Source organism: Solanum lycopersicum, chromosome 9, assembly GCF_036512215.1.
Source record: "Solanum lycopersicum chromosome 9, SLM_r2.1".
In the NCBI taxonomy this organism is placed as follows: Eukaryota; Viridiplantae; Streptophyta; class Magnoliopsida; order Solanales; family Solanaceae; genus Solanum; species Solanum lycopersicum.
In genome coordinates this window covers 62,894,448-62,918,578 of record NC_090808.1, presented here as the reverse complement: position 1 = coordinate 62,918,578, position 24,131 = coordinate 62,894,448, and the positions used below count along the sequence as shown (strand labels likewise).

At 31.9% G+C, this 24,131-nt stretch overlaps 3 protein-coding genes across 3 annotated transcripts; all 3 read left to right on the top strand.

The window, feature by feature from the left end:
• The first annotated feature begins 1,904 nt into the window (after nt 1-1,904).
• On the top strand, nt 1,905-4,825 carry LOC104649373 (F-box protein At5g03100-like). The gene is made up of 2 exons (XM_010328362.1): nt 1,905-3,072; nt 4,728-4,825. Exons 1-2 carry the CDS (start codon nt 1,905-1,907, stop codon nt 4,823-4,825), a joined length of 1,266 nt encoding a protein of 421 aa, XP_010326664.1.
• An 8,972-nt stretch (nt 4,826-13,797) lies between these two features.
• LOC101264858 (F-box/kelch-repeat protein At3g23880-like) lies at nt 13,798-14,958 on the top strand. The gene has a single exon (XM_004247506.5). The coding sequence runs from the start codon at nt 13,798-13,800 to the stop codon at nt 14,956-14,958; it is 1,161 nt and encodes a 386-aa protein (XP_004247554.1).
• Nucleotides 14,959-20,875: 5,917 nt separating this feature from the next.
• On the top strand, nt 20,876-23,899 carry LOC101265476 (F-box/kelch-repeat protein At3g23880-like). The gene has a single exon (XM_069289061.1). The coding sequence runs from the start codon at nt 21,178-21,180 to the stop codon at nt 22,369-22,371; it is 1,194 nt and encodes a 397-aa protein (XP_069145162.1). The 5' UTR covers nt 20,876-21,177; the 3' UTR covers nt 22,372-23,899.
• Nucleotides 23,900-24,131: the final 232 nt, after the last annotated feature.

The window sequence follows — 24,131 nt, the reverse complement described above, 5'->3', positions numbered from 1 at the left end:
TAATTCAACCACTTCATAATTAATAAGGGTCAAATGATAAACTCATTATGTCAATAATTATTTTCTTAATAGGTGTATCAATTCAAAAGTCGACAAGTAATTAGGTACAGAGGAAATATATAATAAGGACCATTATTTGCAGATAATATGTCCAATAAAATATAGCTTAGTTAATTAATCTTTTCACACACAGATATATATACTCTAACAATGTATTTTGTGACGAAAGATTATCGATCGACACCCCTTAATTATATATGGCTACACCAATATATATATATATATATATATATATATATGGAGAAAAACCTAATTATATGATTTGAACACCCAAATTAGTTCTATATAACAGTAATTTGACTTTCCACCAACGTAACAATAAAATCTTTACAAAAACAGAACAATAATTTTAAAAAACTAAAATATAATAAAGGGATTAAAAAAAACTTTTTTTTTCACCTAAAAAACTCTCTTTTTTTTTTTTTCCCTAAAATATCTCCCCTTAAATATTTTTACTTCCTTACCTTTCTCCTCTAATCTAATTTTCTTCCTGAAATATTAATTATTAGGTAAGCAGATATTTTTCTGTCTCCACTCTTTTTTCTAAATTTTTTCTCTTTCCTTTTTTTTTCTCTCTTCAGTCGTTTCTTTCTCCTATTCTTTTTTTTTAAAAAAAACTATTTTCTACCCCATTTTATTTTTCAAAATATTTTTTTGTTCTTTTTTATTTTTCTCCCTAAATTTAAAAAGAAATATTTTTTATGTCCATTTTATTTTTCAAAATATTTTTTTGTTCTTTTTTATTGTCCTCCCTACATTTAAAAAGAAATATTTTTTTACATTAATGTAGGCTGGAACATATAATAAAGCATTAACTTTATCATCAATGGTAATTATTTATTTTTTAAATTTATTTGGTTATAATTTCGTATAATTCATTAACTAGACACCAAGGTTAAAACATAGTACATCATGCAAATTAATTTGATGATACTAAAAAGTTGATACATATTTGACTAATTTATGGTGTTACGATATTATAGGGCTGTAACATATTATTGAAGTCAACTTCACCATATGTTAAAAATCAATATCTTTTATAATTCTACACCGATATATCACCAAAAAAAATTAATCATATCATACATCAAAATATATATACTATAACATATTGTTACTTTAATCCAAATCTCAGTTATTTCTTAACCAACAAATCCACTAATTATTTTTAATTGTTATAGTTATTAAAATTTGAAGCCAGAAGAGCAATGTCAAGCCACTTATCAATCCAATAGAAAAGATAACCAGTAGGTATTGGAATGTCCATCGAAAGTTCAAACTTGTCTATAGGAATTTTCTCATCTCTGTATCTCTTCATAATTTTTACCAAATTAAAATCTATAAACTCCATATAAACACTAAATATAAACCTTAAGTTTAAACTATAAACAGAGTTATAATCCTAATTAAATTTTGAATATTCACATGTAGTGTTTAAGTTGCCTTATACTACTAATTTCCTTATTTTAAAATTTTAAATTAAAAAGAAGTACTAAAAACAGCTTGAACTTGACATAAATTATTAGTTTGGTCCTCCTCTACCGTCCGAACTTAAAACGCTCCTCTACACTCTGGACTAAACTTAGAACTTAGATACTCCGGATCTACCGCATGACATGTGACTCTCAGTAAAAAGTTGAGAGAATTGTCAAAAACATCGTAAACTTGGTGAGAATTTAAGGGTGTGTTTCACTCATATTGCAAGATGGAAGTGTAATTAAGTTCGGTTAATAAAGTAAGTGGGTTCTCAAGGCTGTCATAATAGTTGAGGGATGAAATAATAATTTGCGTCACAATGCTTCTTTCTTTGAATTATATATACTAATATTTATTAATGAAAGAACATGTATCGTAGAAATAAGAAATCTCTAAAGGGAGAAGCAACTGAGGACAAAATTTTGGTCGAAAGAATGTTTGAATCTACCGAAAGACTTGAGTGGAAAGTGGAGAAGCGAGACGAAGAGCTGATTACCGAGTTTTCGAGCAGCACCGAAGTAGAAGAACAGGTTCCGAACAATTATATGACTATAAGGACAGAGACAGCTGACGTATTACCAGAATGTGTGATTCGCAAAATACTTTGTTTTCTTAGTTTTAAAGAAGCAGCAAAACTGAGTATTCTCTCTAAAACATGGCTGCGAGCCTGGTTGACTCATCCCAATTTAGATGTCATAGTTGATTACAACGGAAACAATTTAGATATAGTGGATAACATCATGAAGAGATATAGGGACAGAATAATCCCTATAGAAAAGTTTGAATTATCATACTTTGATTCTTCCTCTCAAGGTTTTCCGTTGATTGATAAGTGGTTTGACATTGCACTTCAGAATGGTGTGAAAGATATCGCCTTTAATGTTCCTAAATATTCATCATACCGCTTGCCTATTTTCAAAATCTTGGCAACGAAATCTTTAAGAGAATTGGTTGTGTGGGGTTGTCATCTAAAGCGTGCTTCGTTATCTACTGGTGTCGTAAACTGCAACTCTTTGAGATTACTTTCTCTATCTTATGTTACATTAAGCGAAAAGATGCTTCAGACTCTACTTAATATTTGTCCTCTGATTGTCAGTTTCGTATGCGATTATTGTGATGGGTTGGAAAAGATTGAACTGGTCAATCTTCAGAATATCAAGTCAATTTCCATTTGGAAAGGTAGAAAGCAGCGCGTTAAAATTCAAGCACCAACACTTGAACACTTGTCTTACTTTAGTGTTTCGAGAGAGTCTTCGATGTTGGATATGCTTGATGTTCCAAATTTGGTGTCACTAGAGTATAAGGGAGATCAAATTCCCGAGACTTTTGTGGATGCTAATTTTCAATGGAGTTGTTATCCTAAGAGACTAATCCTTGAGTCAACTAGTAAAACGATTGCATCTTTCATGGACCGTTTAATGAATATGAAGAGTCTGAGTCATTCTTCTCCTGATGAAAGCAAGTCTTTCAATAGTCAATTAAAAGAAGTGAAAGTCTACACATTAGATTCAAGTTGGCAGCTTGTTGAGTTCAGAAGTGAGGAGCGGGCAACAAGCATCCTTAAGGAGGGGGAGAAATTTTATTTTACGTTAGAGTGGTGATGCAGTTCATTCTATTTTTATGTGCAAATTGAATGCACACACTGTTTGGTATTCTGTTTTTCTGTTTCTGATGTTTATTTTATGTTACATTGGTGATGTTGTACATTCTGTTTCTGCTATACAGAATGACAGTAAGTATGCTTGGTGTTTCCTTTAAAGTATAGTGGCGACGCTGTTCATTCCATTGCTGTGAAAACTCTTATTTCACACGAGTATAGAATTGCACTTTAGTTAATTTTTTTTCATGTCTCTCTAAAAAGAGTTCATGAACCAGGTTATGCGGCTATTAGATATAAGCAGAGCTGTAACACTTCAGTATTTGTACGCTTAACATTTTGAATCGACTTAAGTTTTTGTTCAAAAGTTGCTGCACCAGTTTGTTACTAATAGATGTCGTTTGGCAGATGTTTCGGTAAGTCATATGTGCCCCTATACTCGAGGCCGTTTCCCGTCCCATTTTGAATCATCCTGCTAACAGTAGAGTTCTAAGTGAGACCCTATCTATAGGAACTTATGTACAGAAGTTGCTGCACCAGTTTTTGTTCCAAAATTACGTGATGATGCCAACATTGCTTTTCTTTTAACGAACTTTCTTAACATTCTATTCCATGGGAGTCTCAGAAAGACAATCACCTTCTAATTTGTAGCTTCTCCGTCTTCATTTAACTTTATACTTCTCGTTGCTGAAAATTAAAATCAGAATTGAGAGCACCAGAATAGGTTGAAGCTCTAGCTTACCAAATTTGAGATAACAGAACTGAAAAGAAATATATATGGCTTTGTCTATTCCGTTCAGCAAAAATATTTTTAAGTGAGGGTTACTTAGTAATATTTAGCGCATATGGTGAATGTAACATATAATCAATGAGTTCTACTGAATCAAACATTTTTGACACAGAGCATTAAAAAGAGAAGTTAAGTTGCATATGTTCTGTTTTAGACTTACGATACCTGTGAATTTTGCATCTTTTTAAGAGATAAAACAGAAGCTGCAGTTCTCTGCATCTGACTCGAGGGACAAATGAGCTAGGTATCAGACCAATTGTTGGAATGGGGGTATTGTTGTATAATAATGAAATCATTGTTTCTCATTTTGATATTCAAGCATGGTACAACATTTCCCAACACATAACTGGAGAGAGCTATTACAAGATATTTTCAGCCAAGCGGAAAAGCTTATTGGGAAAGAGATATTTCATTGTGTTGAATGATATGTGGGATGGTATGGCCATGGGATGAGAATAGAAATAGAATAGCACTAATAACTCAACTTGAGAAAGCGGGTGAGTATGTCAAGCACCATACCGATCCTTATTTCTGTCCATTCCTCACACTAAAAGAGAGTTGAAAATTGTTGCAGAAAAAGGTGTTACGAAAGGAAGCTTACCCGTCTAAACTACACGATGTGAGTCTAGAAGATGCAAAGGATTGGCCCTAGTCGTAATCTTGGTAGCATGAGGTTAAAGACTATGCATTTAAGTTATGATAACTGACCCGATTATTTTAAGCCTTGCCTTCTTCACATGAGCATTTTCCCAGAGAACCACATCATTTCAGCAAATAAATTGACAAATTTATGGATTGCTGAAGGTTTCGTGCAAAATATCGAATTTGGAAGATTGGAAGAAGCAGCTGAAGGTTACTTGATGGATATTATTAGCAGTAACGCCGTAATGGCTTCAAAGTGAAGAAGATATAACGATAAAGTCAAATACTGTTTCATGATATAGTACTTCACTTTTGCTTTTTATATATTGGCAGTGAAGGGGAATTATAACTAGGGATATGTTTGAATGATTTAGAGGCAACCTATCTCTGATCCAACAGAAAATATCAACTATATGTGTCCATCTGACACTAGTTTTTCTGAAGAAATTTTTCCTTTGTTTGATAAGTGGCTTGACATTGCACTTCAGAGCGGTGTAAAAGATATTGTATTTAGAGTTCCTCGGTATACATTATACACCTTACCTATTTTCCCAATCTTGGCAGCGAAATCTTAAAGAGAATTGGTTCTGAGGGGTTTTGATTTGAAGCTTGTTCCATTATCTAGTGGTGTGGGGAACTACAATTCATTGAGAAAGCTTTCTCTTTCTTCTATAAGTTTAGACGATAACATGTTTTAGACTCTACTTAATAGATGTTCTTTGATTGTCAGTATCGTCCTTGAGCATTGTCGTGGGTTGGAAAAGATTGAGTTGTTGAATCTTCAAAGGATCAAGTCAATTACTATTAAGACATCAAGTAACCAACACGTTAAATTGAAGCAGCACCTCTTGAACACTTGTACTATCTTGCCGCTGGGGAAGGGTATCCTATTTTTGATATTATCAATGCTTCAAATTTGGTATCACTAGAGTGTAGAGGAGAAAATATTCTTAAAGATTTTTGTGGATGCGAATTTGCAATGGAATCGCCATCCTAGAAAAGTCATCCTTTTCACAACTCATAAAGAGATTTCATATTTTATGAATCGTTTAATGAATATGAAGAGTTCGAGTCATTCTGCTTCTCATGAAAGCAGCAAGCCTTTGTGTAATAAATTACAACAAGTGACAAGCAACAATTTTGATTGGGAAAATCAGAACTGGTATCTGGTAGAGTTTGAAAGTGGAGAGTTGACCATTAGCCAGAGCAATAAAATTTTATTTTTTATTGGATTGGTGACGCAGTTACACTTTTTGATAGAACAATTCTCACATCCACTACTCGATCCATATCCCAAATTAACCTGGCCCTATTGCTTGTTCTAGCCCCAATAGCCCTTGTCAGCCCAATAACTACTGGTGTGACCTTTGGTATCCACATTAGGTTAAACTTGGTTCATAACAGTATATGTCCTAAAACTTTGGTTTAAAGGAGTTGTCATTGGCTTGAAGCATGAAAGATCCGTAATTGAAATCCTTAACCTGAGTAAAGCTAACAAAAATCAAAACAAGATCAAGATTAATATAACATAACCACTCCAGATACTTCATAATCATCAAGAATTTGCAAATTTGAAATAATCAATATTCTAACCTAAAGAAATAAATAAGTCTATAAAATATTTAAGAATTTAAAATAAAATTACTTGCGCTCTCTTTGAAACTTTAAACCTCATATCACAAATGCACAATTGATGTGGTAATCTTGATGCCCCCAAAGCTGAGAAAGAAAATATGACAAACATAAATATAATTAAATGTGATATATGTTATAAAATCAAGTTCATAAAAATATAATCATAAAGAGAAGAAAACAAGAGAAGTAGATAGAAGAAGGAGAATTTTCTTCTTATTCAAGTGTATGTAAGTCTCATCTGTATATGATACAATAGTGAATGAACAATCCTATTTATAGAGTAAGAAATCACTCCAAAAGTCATCATATTAAGTATCATAATAAATAGATATATTCTTATCCAAAAAGGTTCATGAACCTAGTGAATATGGATGGTTGTTCATGTACCAACTTTATGGATTATCCACTCATTCAATTGATTTATAACACTCCCCCTTGGATGTCCATAGATAATGTGCCTCGTTAAAACCTTACTAAGAAAAACTCTGTGGGGAAAAAATCTAGTGAAGGAAAAAGAGTACACATATCTTTTGATACGCACTATTTGTTGCCTCATTAAAAACTTTGTCAGGAAAACCCAATGGGAAAAAACCTCGGTCAAGGGAAAAAGAGTGCAACACGTATTATACTCCCCCTGATTAAAACATCACTTAATTTCTTGTGATGGTATATCTAATCTTCGTACATTGTGGTTGATATATGTTACATATCTCATACCAAATCTCATTTGGGAGTTTTGTTCTCATAACCATGGTTTAACTATAATTGAACGTATACAATTTCTGCTAAACTAACCAGCATTATCAGTATAATTTCATAGTTGGAATTGTGCTCTTAAGTTAATAATTGAGCAAACAACCTTACAAAATCAATTTGTAAGTTGACAACAAAACACATGTGACCATCGCATAGATGTATCGATCATATAGTTTCAAATGATCCACATGACAGGTGAACAGGTCCATATTCACCTTTTTTATACGTTTCAAAAATTTTAGGGAATTACAATCTCAACCTTAACTGGTACAATGATCATTTTATGAACAGAACAAGCAACACATGAGAATTCTTGAAGAATCTTTTATTTCTTCATCATGTAATCCACATGAATTCCCACTTACATTTGCTTCATATTTTAACCAGAATGGTCAACCAGTCATGCCAACTAATCTTTATTTCAGTACATTTATAATTTACTTTCTCATGTGATTTCATCAGCATGTTCATGTTTGTGTGCAACAAACAAGAGGAAAAGCGGGTAATCTTTTACATAAATATTTATAACCCTCTTCGATTGTAGTGATTTATAGTCTCAATATTTATTTTCAATTAATCCGAAACTTAAAAAAAAAATTAGACTTACTACAACCCCAATATTATTCCTCTGATAATAACACAACCCGTTAGAGCTTGCAATTAATTTTGTGTACTATCACATATTGCATGACACCATCCCTATGGTGAACATCTCCTTCAAGGAGGAAATTACATTATTATTGTCATGGTCAAAATCATTACGAGCAAGACGTCTTTCTTGCTTTACTTTTGTTATACCATAGGTACACAACCAATGACAAATTTGTATTGCCACACAATAATGACCACAAACCTTATAGGCAAGAACTATTTCTTTTTTTTGCCCTTTCGATAGTTCACAATAAACACACCGTAGTGACGTATAAAACGTACTATACAAATAGCCATTTCTGCCAAATAAAATTTATTTCCTCTCAAATCTCCCGTAGAGATGAGAAGTGACATATATCATTTTTTCTCAAACCTTCCATAGAGGCGAGTTGTGGCATATATCCAACCTATAATGATTTTATCACATTTGGACCCATTCTTTTATAGAATGGTCGAGCATTCACGATACTCATCACAAGTCACATTCTCTTCAAGGAATGAACTAATTATTTATATGTACTTCATAAATTTGCATTATAAGCACATTGTCATGGCTTTAAAATTCATCATATTTCCATGACACACCTCAACATCACTTTGAAAGATGAAGTGTACCATCACTTTATCTTCTTGTGTCATGATAGAGGATTTATAAACTTGTCAAATTATGGGGTTGACAACATTGACAAGTCTAATAACCTTTCATACCATTTTGATAATAAAAGTTGCCTTCACATTTTGAAGGACTATTTGAAGAACTCATAGTGTTCTTCCTTTTATCATTACCACAATGATGACTATTATAATTCTTTCCCTCCACTCCCTTATTCTATATCATTAATTATTTGTCATCTTTCAAACTAATCATTCACTGCTACCACATTCATATGATTGAATGGAGCAAGTCAACAGGTGGATTTCAGAGTTATCACATGTTGCTACCATATTCTTTTCAAGAAATGGAGCAAATTCAATATGATGAATTTAAAGACATTTCATCAAAAATATATTATTTTTCTTAGTCATCATTTTATGCATTGGATCAAACTCAATGTCTTACCCATGTAAGGCGTGTTACGCCATAATTCTATGGAACTTGAACCCAATCACGGTGTATCAAAACTCTAATTGATGTCTTACCCTTTTGGTGAGATAGAACTTGAATCTATCGTCTTATCCTCAAATATTTTTTATTATGGTGCATCCGGACTTTAACCTGATGTCTTACCCTTTTGGTGTGATGAAACTTGAATCCATCGTCTTACCCTTAACCAACGGTATAATAAACCGAAGTACAACATGATTTATTCTTTGAGTCTTTCAAAACAATCAAAATAATATTCAAACTCAATACTTTTTTATTCTAAATCATAAAATATTTTAGAAAATACATACCTGATTTTATGCATATAATACTTTGATCTTCATAACGAGATCAACCAAAATATGAGCTAAAGAAAAACAAGAACTCACTCTCAATTAGATAGAGACTCGTGCTGATAACGTGTTATAAAATCAAGATCATAAAAATATAATCATAAAGAGAAGAAGACAAGAGAAGTAGATAGAAGAAGGGGAATTTTCTTCTTATTCAAGTGTATGTAAGTCTCATCTGTATATCATACAATAGTGAATGAACAATCCTATTTATAGAGTGAGAAATCACTCCAAAAGTCACCATATTAAGTATCATAATAAATAGATATATTCTTATCCAAAAAGGTTCATGAACCTAGTGAATATGGATGGTTGTTCATGTACCAACTTTATGGACTATCCACTCATTCAATTGATTTATAACAATATACATATAAATCATAAAATCTAAAATTAAAATAATACGAATAGATCAAATAAAAGTATGGATTTTGTGATTAGCAATTGTCTAACTAATCTTTCATCCTAGGCTTGTTTCATATTATTCAATATTTGTATTTATAAATTTGAAAAAATCCTCTTTATTCAATATAGGCAAATGAAGAGACAAGAGTTTTAAGAAACTAATTAAGAGGGTTTTAAAAACAGATACACATCTTTTTATCTTTCATTTTCTTTAATGTCTTAAATTTCACATTTAATTGGATAATGTATTTAATATTATTTTTTTGGACTTCTTAAAACAATGATTTAGTTCGAAAGGTCTTAAAATAATGCTAATGGTTGACTATGATAAATAATGTAATGTGACTGACTTTTAATATTTTTTCAGTTTTTTTTGTGATATTCAGCAAGTTTAGAGGTAATGAAAGTTTAATATCTAATTAACAATTAATGTACAGAGGTAAATTGGTAATCTAATTTTACACTTTGGAGTTTTTCCACTTATAATAATAATATATGATATGATGATATGATATGATATGATTAGAGCTGTCAATATAGGCTAGCCCACCCCATCCGGGTTAACTCATACAGACTTTGACATTTTACGGTCCAGGCCAGGCTAGCCCATTTTTTGTGTGGGTCAGAAAATGGTCAGTCCAGTCGACAAGTACGTGGGCTACAGGCTTGTCGGGCCAGCCCACTTTTTAAAAAATTCTAATTTTTTTTTATAATTATTAGATTAAATTATAAATTATAATTTAAAAATATTATCATAAATATCGACAAAACAATATTACATTATGTTAGGCCTCATTTGTTTGCACTTAATGGGGTTTGAATCTTAATAATTCAGCTTTGCCTCATTAAGCGTGTTTGTTTTTAAAAACTGGATCTTAATTATTCAGATTCAATTCATTAAGTTCGTTTGTTTTATTTTTTTATAAGTCTCTTAATGGGTCTGGATATATTTGAATGAATCAGATCTGTAACACACCCTTAACATTATTCAGACTAAAAAATAAGACTCCTATCTTAATTCAACTAAATCACGACAACTATAAAAATTGTTTTCTTATTTAATTAATATTAATTACATGCTTGTCATTATAATTTCCTTTATTCATATTTAACTTAATATACATCTTTTACTTTCTAATTTTATCAATATATTTGAATTGATAAGCACTCCCATTATATAATATTTAGGACGATTTTAAAAAATAAGAAAGTATTAGTTATTTGATCGATAACAATTAAAAATTTCTATAATAAAATAAAATATTTTCCTAAACTATATATTTACTACTCTATATAAACTATTTTAAATTGCATTATATTAGATTCTCAAAAGTATTTGAGTGCAAAAAATAGTCATATTAATGATGTAACTTGATGTTGAGTTCTTAAAAGATAAAATCATATTACCTTATTACGGTAAAAATGTTCAAAATATTATTTTATATGAAAAAACTATTTTACTAACAAGATTTTTATAATATTTTATCGATATAACGTTTAATTTCATGTGCATTCAGATATTGAAAATAAACTGTCCCAAAAATTTAGTTCAGATTAAGAGACAATATTTTAATATTCAGATTTACACATCTAGATCTTAATGCACATCTTAATATTTAAATGTGTATTCAAATTCAAACGTCCTAATCTTAATGGAAACAAATGAGATCTTGTCACTACTTGTTAATCAAATTTACAAATATAATAATCTTTATAATATTTAGGAAAAATGCACAATTACCCCCTAGACTATGATCGAAATCCCAAAGACACACCTTACTAGGGTCGTATTACCCCTGAACTTATTTTTTTTATAATTTTGTGTACCTTTTTAGCTTACGTGGTATCTAAATATCTCTGACGCGCCACAATTGCGTGGAGTCACATAGAGTGCCACATAAGACAAAAGGTGTATAAAATTACAAAAAAAAAAAAGTTTAGGGATAATAGGACCTTAGTTTAGTTAAGGTGTGTCTCTAGAATTTTGGTCATTATTTAGGGGTACTTGTGCATTTTCCTTAATATTTATTAAGTTTTTTTTTCAACTAAAAGTATAAATATCTAAATAGAAATATTAACCTAATTATTTTGATTTTGGACTCTCTTTATTTTTAAATTTTAATATTATATTATATTTTTAAATTAATTTTTGTTGGCCCACGAGCCGGCCCTACCAATATTTCTCAAGCCCCCAAATGAGCAGGTTTATTCAGGCCGGGCTAAAGAGCCTTTTTCTTAAAGGAAAAATTAGTAAACTAGTCAAAATAAATAACATATTTAGTAAAAATATCCATACTTTATAAATATTAGCAATAATGTCAAAAATGTCATTATTTTAAAAAATTTATGTGTTCCAATTTTCTTCCTATTTTATCTCTCTTTTTCAATTAATTCTATATATCCTTTTTTTTTAAAAAAAAAATAAATTATTCTCTCTCATATTTATATTTTCAATTTGCTTTTCTGATTTTCCTCCAACATTCAAGTTGCAAATATTTTTTTGCCATATATTTTGATTGTTTTTTTAATCCAAAATTGAATCAACAAGAATCCCTTTGATTAAGGTATCTCTAATCTTTATCCTATTTTCAGATTTCTTTTCTAATTTTATTTTTGTTTAAATCTTAAAAAAATGTTGTTTGTATTTTTCAATTTCCGTTATGATTTACTCTCCAATGGCTGAATCCAAGAGGCTTACTAGAGGTATTCATCTTAATCAACTAATTTCTGGTGATTTTTCATCTTTTAATTTATTTATTACTTAACAAATAGTGTATAATGTATGATCCGCTGCTAAAATGAGGGAAGAAAGAGGGTAAGAACATTTACAAGACTCATTGGTGTGCAAACCTTCCTCAAATTCAAAACGCAAATGTAAAATATTTGTCTACTCGTGAGGATCTTGAAAAAGACGGCGAAGATCGCGAACAATTTTCTATTAGTTTGTTTTGTATTTATAGTTCTTTTTTAGAATTTGGTATGCTTTCTTAATTTGTATTCAAATCACTATGTATACTATCAATATTTGTGTTTATTAAAAACTTCATGTTGTATGGTTTATGAATCTTGTATTTGTCCCTAATTTGTATTCATCCAAATGTATGTCAACTAGTTATGTATTTTATTTATAAGAAGAACAACTTTCTATTAGTTTATTTGTATTCGAATACAAATACAAATAATAGACATATTAGAATGAATACGACTTAGAAAAGGAAACAAGATTTTGAAAAGAAAAATAAATACACAGTGAAAAATATATACGAATACAAATGTATTTCTTAAATAGCTACATTTTATTTGACATACATATTGGAATGAATACAAACTAATAAAGGTATGTCAACTGAATTTGATATTTTTTTCTAATTTGTATTTACTCTAAATGTATTTCAACTAGTTATGTATTTTATTTAAGAATGAGTATACCAAATATTCAATTATTTCTTTTCAATTTTATATTTCATTCACTTTTTCATCATACTAATTTTTTGTATTTTATATATTATTATACAAAATTCTAAATAAAAACTAGAATAAATAGAAATACAAATAAAATACATATTGAAATGAATACATATAGGATTTTTGAAGAAAAAAATAACTATATAGGGAAAAAATATATAAAAATACAAATATATTTCTTAAATGACTACATAGATAAATTCGGCATACCTATTGGAATGAATACAAACTAATAAAAAACTGTAATAAATATAAGAATATATTGTGAAATGAATATAATTTTAAAAAGATAAAAATTCTGGAGAAAAAAAAATTTAAATTTTATTTGAAAATATAACTGATGAGAAAATTAAGGACGACCTTTTTTTGAAATATTCCCTCTTAATTTTCTCCTTTTTGTTATTAAATAATTATACTCTTTAAATAAAAATAAATAATAAAAACATACATAGCAAACTAAAATGACATTTTTACTAAATATTGAAGTTGTTGCTAATGAGTTCTCTTAAATGCTAAAATATTGACATTTTGAAAAAAATTTCCTTTCTTAAATGAGCTCCAAAAATCTTAGTCCACCCTTATTAAATCCCGGATTAGGCCAGGCCGGCCCGACGGGTTAGCCCGTATTGACGGCTCTAAATATGATGATATGATGAAGAGAAGCCTAAGAATCATGAAATATTGTCTGCTGCACCTTATTTTGAATTGTTCACTATTTTTATATTTTATTTAATTTCTAAATATTTAAATTTTATATCAAAATAATTAAAAATTATATGTGAATTCACTACCAAAAAGGAGTTTTACGAATAGGGTTTTAGTATATATTATGTACAAATAGATTCAAATAAGTAAAATCAATTGTCAATTTTCATCAACAAGGATGGAAAATTCAATTTCAATTCCTGTTCTGCCGGCAGAACTTGTTACTGAAATCCTTTCGAGGCTTCCGGTAAAATTCCTCTTGAAATTCAAGTGTGCTTCAAAATCATGGCTTGCTTTGATCTCTAGCCCTGAATTTGCCAAAACTCATCTCAGATTAAATGCTAATAACAACGAATACACCCGCCGCCATAATAAGGTTATGATGTTTGAACGTATTGTGCCCAGCTTTCGAGATTGTAGTGTTAGCTCTTTATATAATAATTCATGTATCGAGGCAAAGGACTTGTATTATCACAGGCAAGTTCCAGATTGTGCTTATACCGTAGGTTCTGTCAATGGATTGATTTGTCTTGTTAGTCCGGAGAAGGAATTGATTCTATGGAATCCATCCATCAGAAAGTACAAAAAGTTGCCTACTCCTAAAATTAAAACTACTTTGGGGTATTGCCTGTATAGTTTTGGATATGATGAGTTCCGTGATGATTATAAGGTAGTCGTTCTATGGAATGATAACTTGTCACCTCAAATTGAGGTACAAAAATATAGTCTAAAACGTGATTCTTGGAGATGGGTTGATGATTGTCCAAGTATGGTGCCACTAACGCAGTCAGGTAACTTTGTGAATGGGAAAATTTATTGGATTACTAGCATTCATCCTAATACACGAAGCATCATTTCTATTGATTTGGCTGACGGGAAATGGGGAGAGATGGAACTACCCTGTTATTGGAAAGGAGGAAGAGGTTTGCTTTTGAGCTTCGGAGTCTTGGCAGTCTTGGGAAGTGATCTTTTGATCTGGTGTGGTTTTGTCGAAACTGATATGGTGGATGTTTGGCTTAGGAAGGAGTATGGGGTTAAAGAATCTTGGATAAAGATGTTTACTCTCAATATTTTACGGGATCTATCAGTGTATGGATATCTCGAACCAATACATTTATACATGGCAAGTGGAAGTGAAATTTTGGTTGTGTTAGGATCAAAATTCATGATATACAATCTAAAGGGTGACCAGCTCAGATCTTCAAAGGTTATTAACTCCTATAATTGGGACGAGGAGGAAATCTACATTGAAAGCCTAGTTTGTCCTTTTTCTACGGTAGGGACTGAGGATGCAACAAAAATGGTTATGAAAAGCTTAGGCTGCGAAACAATGAAGTAACAACTACTTTCTTGTCAAGTGTTGTTGAATTATGCTTATTTTATAAACTATGTTGTCTTGTTAGTCTTTTCCCCTTATGTTCTATTTTCATGTAACAATAATTTTGCATTCAACTTCATGCTAAATGGCCCTTGAAATTGTTTCTCTTATTGACCAGATGTTAATCTGTTATGCCTCTAAACAGTGTAATTTCAAAGAAGCGCCAAGGACTTGAAATTAAAATCTTAGCTTAGGTCCTTCTTAGAGTTGTTTTTGATCACCAATTTATTAGACTGATCATCCTTTAGGTGAGAACGTGATGCGTAATGCATAACCCCTATTTCTAGAGATCAAGCATATTTAAATTGTTATTCTGAAGCTAGCATATTGCAGGAATTAGAAGATGTCGAGAACTTGAGCAAAGAAGCTCCATTGTAAACTAAGTTGTCTATCTCTGTCATAGCTACTCAAATGATGAACCAAATTACTCCAATGTTTAATAAGTTTGTGTCTGATATTGTGAAGGAAATTTACATTGAAAGCCTAGTTTCTCCCGTTTTACAAAACAAACCAAGGATACAGCAGGAATGAAGGTTGCAGAAGCTGAAATGGACACAATTATTCAAGTAGCGGATCCCATCTTGTTTGGGACCGAGACATAGTAATAGTTGTTATATAGTTTCGAGTTTTTCCTTTGCTGCTAATATCTAACTTTCTGTTTCTGTTCTGAACTTGTTTTGATGTTTTTCTACTGCTATTGAGTGTTAAGAGTGTTGTCCTTCTCTATATCTACAGAGTTATTGCTTGTCATTTGACATGTTTTGTGAAACCTATGTAATTAGTGGTGGACAAAAATCGAATCAATCGATAAATCGAAGCGAAAAAAAAAGTATTATTGATTTATTGTTATTGGATTAACGGGTTTTTAATGGTTTTATAGAGAAAAATATATTCGGTTATCGGTTCAGTGTTGGTTTTTTTGACATTGAATTATTGGATAAATCGATAATTCATCGATCAAGATCGTAGTGATTTACTATTTTTTCCGTGCATAAATATTAAATATTATCTCAATACCTTACTAGCTAGTTAATGTCTTTGTCGTTTAGCTTTCAATTCACACTTCACAATCATGATTTTGAGTTCACAATTTCACATTATACAAAACGTCAAAACCTAAAGTAAGAATCATATTCCTCTAAATTTCTCTTTGTGTTACACTTGATAATTCTTTTCATGTTAGTTATTATTGTTTCTATTTTATGAACATTTGTAAGTTACGTTATTGTTTTGTTGTATCAACTTGTTGGAGATGTCATATATTAATTTTATAAGCATTTTCTTATTGGTAAAACTGAACAGAACTAACCGTTGTACACTCCTACTGCGAATAAAAAATTGTCCCATACTATAAAAACGTTGAAAAATAGATCGTGCAATTGAAAAAGCACAAAAGCACAAGGGTAATACTTTGAGCCTTAACCCAAAATAGAAGAATGAATTATTTTGATTCTTTCCTCATCTAAATTTACTTAGTTAAGTAGAAGGGTTCGAGAACAAAACTAATAATTACCTTTATGTTACGACCCTTTTTCAGCTATGCATAGATATTTAAAATCAATTTACAGTTGTTTTATAAATATTAAAATTTTAAACAAGGAAATTAGTAGTATAAGGCAACTTGGATACTACATGTAAATAAATATTGTATCATAATTTAATTAGGATTAGAGATAAATATTTATCAGAATTTAATTAGAATTACAGGTAAATACTTATCATAATTTAATTAGGATTAGAGATAAATATTTATCAGAATTTAATTAGGATTACACGTAAATATTTAATTAGAATTTGATTAGGATTATAACTACAGGTTTTATTTTGTCTTTAAATAGGTTAAACTAAAGGTTTTATTTTAGCGTGACATAAATTTTACCAAAATTAAAATCTATAAACTCCCAGACACAACCATGAAGAGAGCAGAATTAGGCAATCGTGTTAATGAAAGAATGTCTGAATTCGGGGAAAGAATTGGATGGACGTTGCAGAACGTAGATGAAAAGCTGATTAGCGACTTCTGCAGTAAAATTGGAGTTAAAAAACAGGTTTTAAAGGTATGGTTGTACAATAATAAGAAGAAGACGAAGAAGCATAGTAAATATCAACCTACAGCTGCTGATATATTGCCTGAACTTGTTATTCACAAAATATTGTCGAATCTTAATTATGTAGAGGCATCACGGATGACAATTCTCTCCAAAACATGGCTACGATCTTGGTTGACTCATCCCAATTTGTTATTGGTAGTTTATTCGGGTACGGATGAAAAGAGGATGATAGGTAAAATTGACGCCGATATAGTGGATAAAATTATGAAGAGATACATGGATGAGAAGATTCCTATCGACAAGTTTGAGCTTTCCATGGACATTGTAACACCTACTACAGGTTATCTTTTCGATTCGATTGATAAGTGGCTTGACGTTGCTCTTCAGAATGGTGTAAGAGAACTCGCCTATAGAAATTTAGGATATCATTCATCCTTCAATATTTTTAAATTGTTGACAGCAAAATGTTTACGAGAAGTGGTGCTGAGGAATTGTAATCTGGTGTATTTTTGTTCATTACCTAGTGGTCATGTGGGGAATTGTCATTCTTTGAGAAAGCTTTCTCTAACTAGTGTAACTTTAGACGACAACATGCTACAGGGTCTACTCGCTAATTATCCCTTGGTTGAGAATTTAATCATTCGCCATTGTCGTGGGTGGAAAAAGTGTGAGGTGCGGAATCTTCAAAAGATTAGGTCACTTAGCATTACGGTAAAGAGTGAACAAGTTGTTAAAATCGAAGCACCAACTCTTGAACACTTGTCATATTCTAGTTATGTTTTGGGAAAATTGGATATTGGTGAATATCCGAATCTGAAATCTTTAGAGTTATTTGGCCCTTGTTATTCAACAAGGGTTAACATTGGCAGAAGTGAATCTTTGAGGGACCTGAAGATTAATAATTTGCTCCTTTGTTGTTGTCAGAAAATTGAAGTAGATGCTCCAAATTTGGTATCACTCGAGTATGAAGGAAGTGATATACCGCAGCTTGAACTTGCAAAAGGATCAAGCAATTTCAACAAGTTAATTCTTAATTTCAACAAAAGCTCATTCAATGTTGGTTGGTTTTATCTGTTGATGGAATTCCTATTAAATTCGGAATTTCTATCAAATCCTACCTCTTGGTCTCAAGTTTCCCTTCATATTTACAGTTGCGATGGGATTAATATGGAGTACTTGAAACAATACTATAGAGTTGTTATCCCACAAGTGGACTTTTTAGAAGTAATTATAGAGTCAAGAGAGGATTTCCCAACATTTGTGGATGCTTTTTTGTGGTGTTTTTGTCCTAGGAGACTCAACATATCATCATCACTCAAAACGATTATATATCTCATCAATCAATTACTGTATATGAAGAATTCGAGTCATGGAGACAAGCCTCAACTTAGTCAGATAAAAGCCTACAAGTTTGACAGGAAGAATGGGAGTTGGCATCCTGTGAAGCCCAGGAGCATGAAGCTGCTAACAGGGGACCCTAACGAAATGGAAAAATTTTATTTTTTATTAAATTGGTGATACAATTTATTCTATTGCAAATTGAATGCACAGTGTGCCCCCTCCTTGTGATTGATCATTAAATCTTTTCCTCTGTTTATTCACTTTGTTTGAAATTCGAAGTTGATGGTTTTTTAACTGTTAAGATTGTATGAGTCTTGATTATTTATATGCTTAAATCTTTAGTATTAACACTTACTGATTTTGCGCAATGAATCTAAAAACTCCATTGTAATGATTGCATTGGAAAAACAGGATTTAAAGATATTAGTTTACCATTTAATACATTTAACTTGAGAAGGTATGACAAAAGGGTTGATAATATTAGCTTAAGGAATTTCACCGCTATGTGAATTATCGATCTCTGATATACTCAAATACTGTATTAGATTATCCTTGATGCAGTATCCCAAACTTATTTTTTTGGTTTCCCATGTCTGGTACCCACATTAGAAGCCCCAATGAATTCTCGCTAAGGGATGCGTTCCCTACCAAGGATTTTTCGTAAAGCTTGAATCTGAGACTGCACCACGGACCAAGAATAATGCCTTTTCCTAGAGAAAATGCATGCAATAGCCAATCTTGTAAGCATTTTAATTAATATACTGAACATCCAGTACCAGAAATGCATATTGCTTATCATTCTCAGGCAAAATGCATAAGAAAGAACTATAGATCTTCTTTAATAAGTAAAGGGAAAATGCACAAGTACCTCGCTAGACTATGACCGAAATCTCAAAGACACATCTTAACTAAACTAAGGTCCTATTACCCCTGAACTTATTTTTTTATAATTTATACACCTTTATAGCTTACATGGATTTCAAGTATCTCCCACACGCATCAATTGTGTGGAGTCACGGAGTGTGCCACGTAAGACATAAAAATGAAACTAAACTTTGCATGATAGAACAGCAATATCTGGACGTAGTACTAAACATCGAACTGATGAACCTCCCTGCCTCGCGCAGTGAGAGCCTAACTTGACTGAACAAGTCACCAGTATTCTAGTGCCATTGAGACATCAAATGTTTTGTCCCATGTGCAACACACTTGTACAAAATCCAGGGGTAATAGCTAAATCCGATCACAAATGATTCTGGTAAAAAACAATCATCATTCAGCAGAGACAAATGATGGGTGCAATAGCACTGCAGCTTCTCCGTATTTTCAGGATTGTAAGGATCCCCATAAAGAAAATCAGGAGCTGCAACTTTGTCGGCAAGCTTCCTATATAATAGCAGTTAAGTTTTGGAATCAGCCCAAGATAAAATAGAAACTTCTTGCAGCTTAATTACTGTAAAGAATTCTGTCCTTTGAGTTTTGTTACTCTTTGTTGTTCCTTGTATTACCACTATTATCATATTTTGTTACTCTTAGTTGTTCCTTGTATTACCACTATTATCATATTTTGTTACTATTTGTTGTTTTTGTTATAATGTGATGTTTCTTGTAGTTCTGTTAGACCTTTACTCCTTTTTCTAGACTGGTTTTCCTTGAGCCAAAGGTCTATGGAAATCAGCCTCTTTACCTCTAAGGTACTTAGAGGTAAGGTTTGGTGCACTCTAGCCTTCCAGATCCTACTTTGTGGGACTATACTGGGTATGTTGTTGTAGTTGTAGTTGTATATGATATTGTTATATCTGTGAAAGCAAGAAATGATATTGTTGACGGCAAAGAAAGCATCTAAGAGCCGACATTAGTACAGAAATATATGAAAAAAATAACAAACTGTGAAGTGGAATAGACAACGTAATTTTTAGAAGGTAGTATTAGACAAATTCAAGCTGAACTCGAGAAGCAGTGCATACCTCAGATTTGGTGCCTCATAACCTGTAAAGTGTTCACAACATTAAGAGATTGCTAGCATTTGCTTTACTTGCTCATTCTGTATTGACTGAAGGAAGGTAGAATATTGCTCGGACTCTCCAAATACCATAGGATGAATCAAGCACCTCGGATCTGACACTTGTGTGGTGACATTTTTTTAGGAGTCTGAATCAAGTAAAAAATTTCACTTCACAAAAGCACCTAACTGATACGTCAAATGACAAGCAATAACACTGTCGATAAAGAGAAGGACCACAGGCATGTTTGTCCGTATTTAACAAGGAACAGTTAGAGTATCTATTATCTACTTTTACCTGTAAGCAATAGAGTTGAATTGGCCACTCAACAATATAGATTTTCAGGGAGTAAATTATGTGTTTGCAGAGCCATTGTATTACACAAGGTAGCTTCTCATCCACTTTTTCGTTATATCTACTTCCTTGTTCAAATTTTCTTGAATCAATCAATTTTAAAGTTCTTTAATGACCTAATATCAAGCATAAAGATAAAGATCTTATCAATACATTTGGCTATACAATAGCGATAACTAATTAATTAAGCAGAAAAATCTTTACTATGGTGTTTAATTATACTTCCAATATTAGCCTATGAATATTCCAACATAATGTAGCAAGTCATTTTTTCATACATAACATATATACTCTAAAGAAAATTGAATATTCGATTAGGGTGCTTCGATAGCAAAAATGGAAATAATATCCAAAATAGGTTTCTTTTAATTGTCCTCTAAAGATGTATATAACAAGACTTTAACATTAGTACACACTCCATATAAACTCAAATGGAATCGGAAGCCGGATATCAACAAAGCAAACCCCCAAAGTCAATGTTGCCATTCTCAATCCTTCCACCGGAACTCAATACTGACATCCTCTTAAGGCTTCCAGTGAGTTCCGTCTTGATAATTAGGTCTGTTTCAAAATCTTGTCTTGCTTTCACCTCTACCCCTGAATTTATCAAGGCCCATCTTAATGTATCTGCTAACCATAAGATTTTGTTGAGTTGTAGTCAACCCAACTTCAATCTGAAAGAATGTTCCTTTACATCTTTACTTAATAGCTTTGTTCTAGATACATCAGACTTGGATTGTTCCATGACATCATATGTTTGGTTTGTTGTAGGTTCGGTCAATGGACTGATTTGTCTTTCTAATACGGAAAATGAATTGTTTCTATGGAATCCATCAACTAGAAAGCACAAACAATTGCCTGATTTTACATTTAAGTTTAAGAATGCTGAACGATTTATATATGGGTTTGGATATGATGAGTGTCATGATGACTATAAGGTAGTGGCATGTATTTACCCTCCCGGCTTTTTGCCTTTATTTGGAGACTACGTCAAAATATATAGTCTAAAGGATGATTCTTGGAGAAGCATCAGTATTCCCCAGGATTGGGTGAAATCCTTTAACTGTGGTAAGTTTGTGAATGGGAAGCTTAATTGGGCTTATAACTCTAATTGTACTGGTCCTTTTTGGCGTAAGGGTCGGAACATCATTTCTCTTGATTTGGCTGATGATAAATGGGAAAAGGTAGAGGCGCCTTGCTATAGTGAAGAAGATGGAATTTTTGTGTTGGGAGTGTTGGAAAATAATCTTTCTGTGATATGTAATGGCAATTATGAAGGAACTGACCTAGATCTATGGGTTAGGAAGGAGTATGGGGTTAAAGAATCTTGGACTAAGATGTTTACCTTTAAGTATCCTCATCCTTATCCTTCTTTGATGTTTTTGTTTTATCCGCCCCATTTAGCTTCAAATAAAGGTAAAGTTTTGTTGATGTGTGGAAAAACTTTCGTGTTGTACAATCTGAAGGGTGAATCAATCACACATCCCGAGTTCACTACGTTTCGATCTGATCTTGTTTCTGTGGAGTCAACTTACCTTGAGAGCCTAGTTTCTCCGATTTTACAAAACGATCAGGGACACAACAAGATGAAGGGTGCGGAAGCTCACATGGATGCAATTGAGTAAGTAATGACTTGTAATTTGCAGGCTCCTGCTCTCTAAGCATTAGATAAATCAATTGTGTAATTGTTTCATATTCATTGCTGAAAAGTTGAACGGAAGCACAATCTCATGTGTCTTACGTGTAGTTTGGTAGTGAAATGGAGCTTGTCTTTTGCATTGACTAAGAAAAGAGTCTCTAATCAAAGTTATCTTTGCTGCATGTTAAATGTAGACTGTGCATGGGATAGCCTTGCTTGTGCCGTTTTCTAGATCAACATTGCTTTTACATTTCATTTGACATATCAGTACAGTGGTTTTATAACTGATGTGTATTATTGATTTTCAGGAAGTGAAATCTGATGTTAGAAACAACTGATTCACGCCTCATACTGATTGCAAATATCAAAATGATGAAGTGTGGGTGTTCCCTGTTCTCAACGTTCACTATGATATGCTAATATTATTTCCATTTCCATATGCAAGAACATATATTTTGGAACTCTAGTTTTTTATCGTGCTTAGTGATAGGTTGAACCTTGAAGGTTTGTCGTGACAAAAGATTGAGCAAGCTTCTCCTTTCCTTGAATGTTTGCACGTAGTATCTGGTTGAACAGAAGTTAATGTCCCATTTGTTATGTCGTTGCTTTATTATTTTAGTCATAATTTATTCAATTTGTAATACTTTTAATCAGTTGTATAGTTTTTGGAACTATGTTTATTTGAGTTGTTTTTTGCAAAAACTGTGAAGATCAGCATGGTGAATCTATGCTTGGGATCATGTGACACAAAACTCCAGCTAGCAATCAGCAACATCTGGTTTATCTTGGTTACCAAACCGTGTAAAACAGTCACTTGTAATTGAATACTAATGATATCTCTAGAAAGTTCTACTAAATATCTATGATATTTTTTATACTAAAGTGTTGATACCGTATGCAACTTATTATTTCTTAGTTGTATTCATGCTAAGTCTTCTCCTCTCTCTTTTGTCCCCTTAGTTGCAAATGCATAATCTTTTGCATATTTACTTCTTCTCTGCATCCATTCCTGCTCTTTTGTGTATCTCCAACAACTTTATCACTATTCAGTATTCTAGTTTGTGTGGCAGCAGTGTCCACCTTGTCCTTGGATCTACCTAAAATTGCCTCTGAATGTCGTACCAGTTCTGGATGTAGTATCCGAATTTTAGCTTCTATACGTCCTTGTAACTTACTATGATTGCAATATTTCGGTAGATAGTCATACTTGATAGTAATTCATCCAGTATTAACTTCCCCTGTGACTTCATCCTCTTCTGCAATTTTGATTTCTCTTAGGTCAAGTCTACCTCAACTTTTACCTTTGCACAACTAGCTCTAGTCTTATATTGTGTCGCCAAATAAAGAAAAAGGGTAAAATAAAGAAGACTATTTATATTGTTGATATTGTTGATTAGATTTGTCCTCCAACAGCTTCGCTTTCTTCCTTAATTTTCAAAGCTGAAGCCTACGAGATTTGTTCTTGCACAACTTAATCTTTTTCCGTGTTTGACTATCTGCAAAGCTAAGGGGAGATCTCCTCTGAGAAAATTAAAGTTGATTTTTTGGAGGTATAAAAAATCTTAGTTATTTTGTAGAACTTTGTTGAAATATCTTTGATATTTATACTTGAGAAAAATCTAGATAGTCTGGAGTATTAGATATTTAAAAGAGATATTTGTAGAAAAGACTAGAATAGTCTAGATCCTTAGTTTCTAGATAGAATCATTCCTAAACAAATATAAGTAGGGGTGACCTTAGTCATTT

Bases quoted from the DNA above. Each gene is read 5' to 3' on its own strand.
- LOC104649373 (XM_010328362.1), top strand. From the start codon at position 1,905: ATGTATCGTAGAAATAAGAAATCTCTAAAGGGAGAAGCAACTGAGGAC. The intron at 3,073-4,727 runs GTGAGGAGCGGG...GGATTGCTGAAG, and splicing joins GCAGCTTGTTGAGTTCAGAA to GTTTCGTGCAAAATATCGAA.
- LOC101264858 (XM_004247506.5), top strand. From the start codon at position 13,798: ATGGAAAATTCAATTTCAATTCCTGTTCTGCCGGCAGAACTTGTTACT.
- LOC101265476 (XM_069289061.1), top strand. From the start codon at position 21,178: ATGGAATCGGAAGCCGGATATCAACAAAGCAAACCCCCAAAGTCAATG.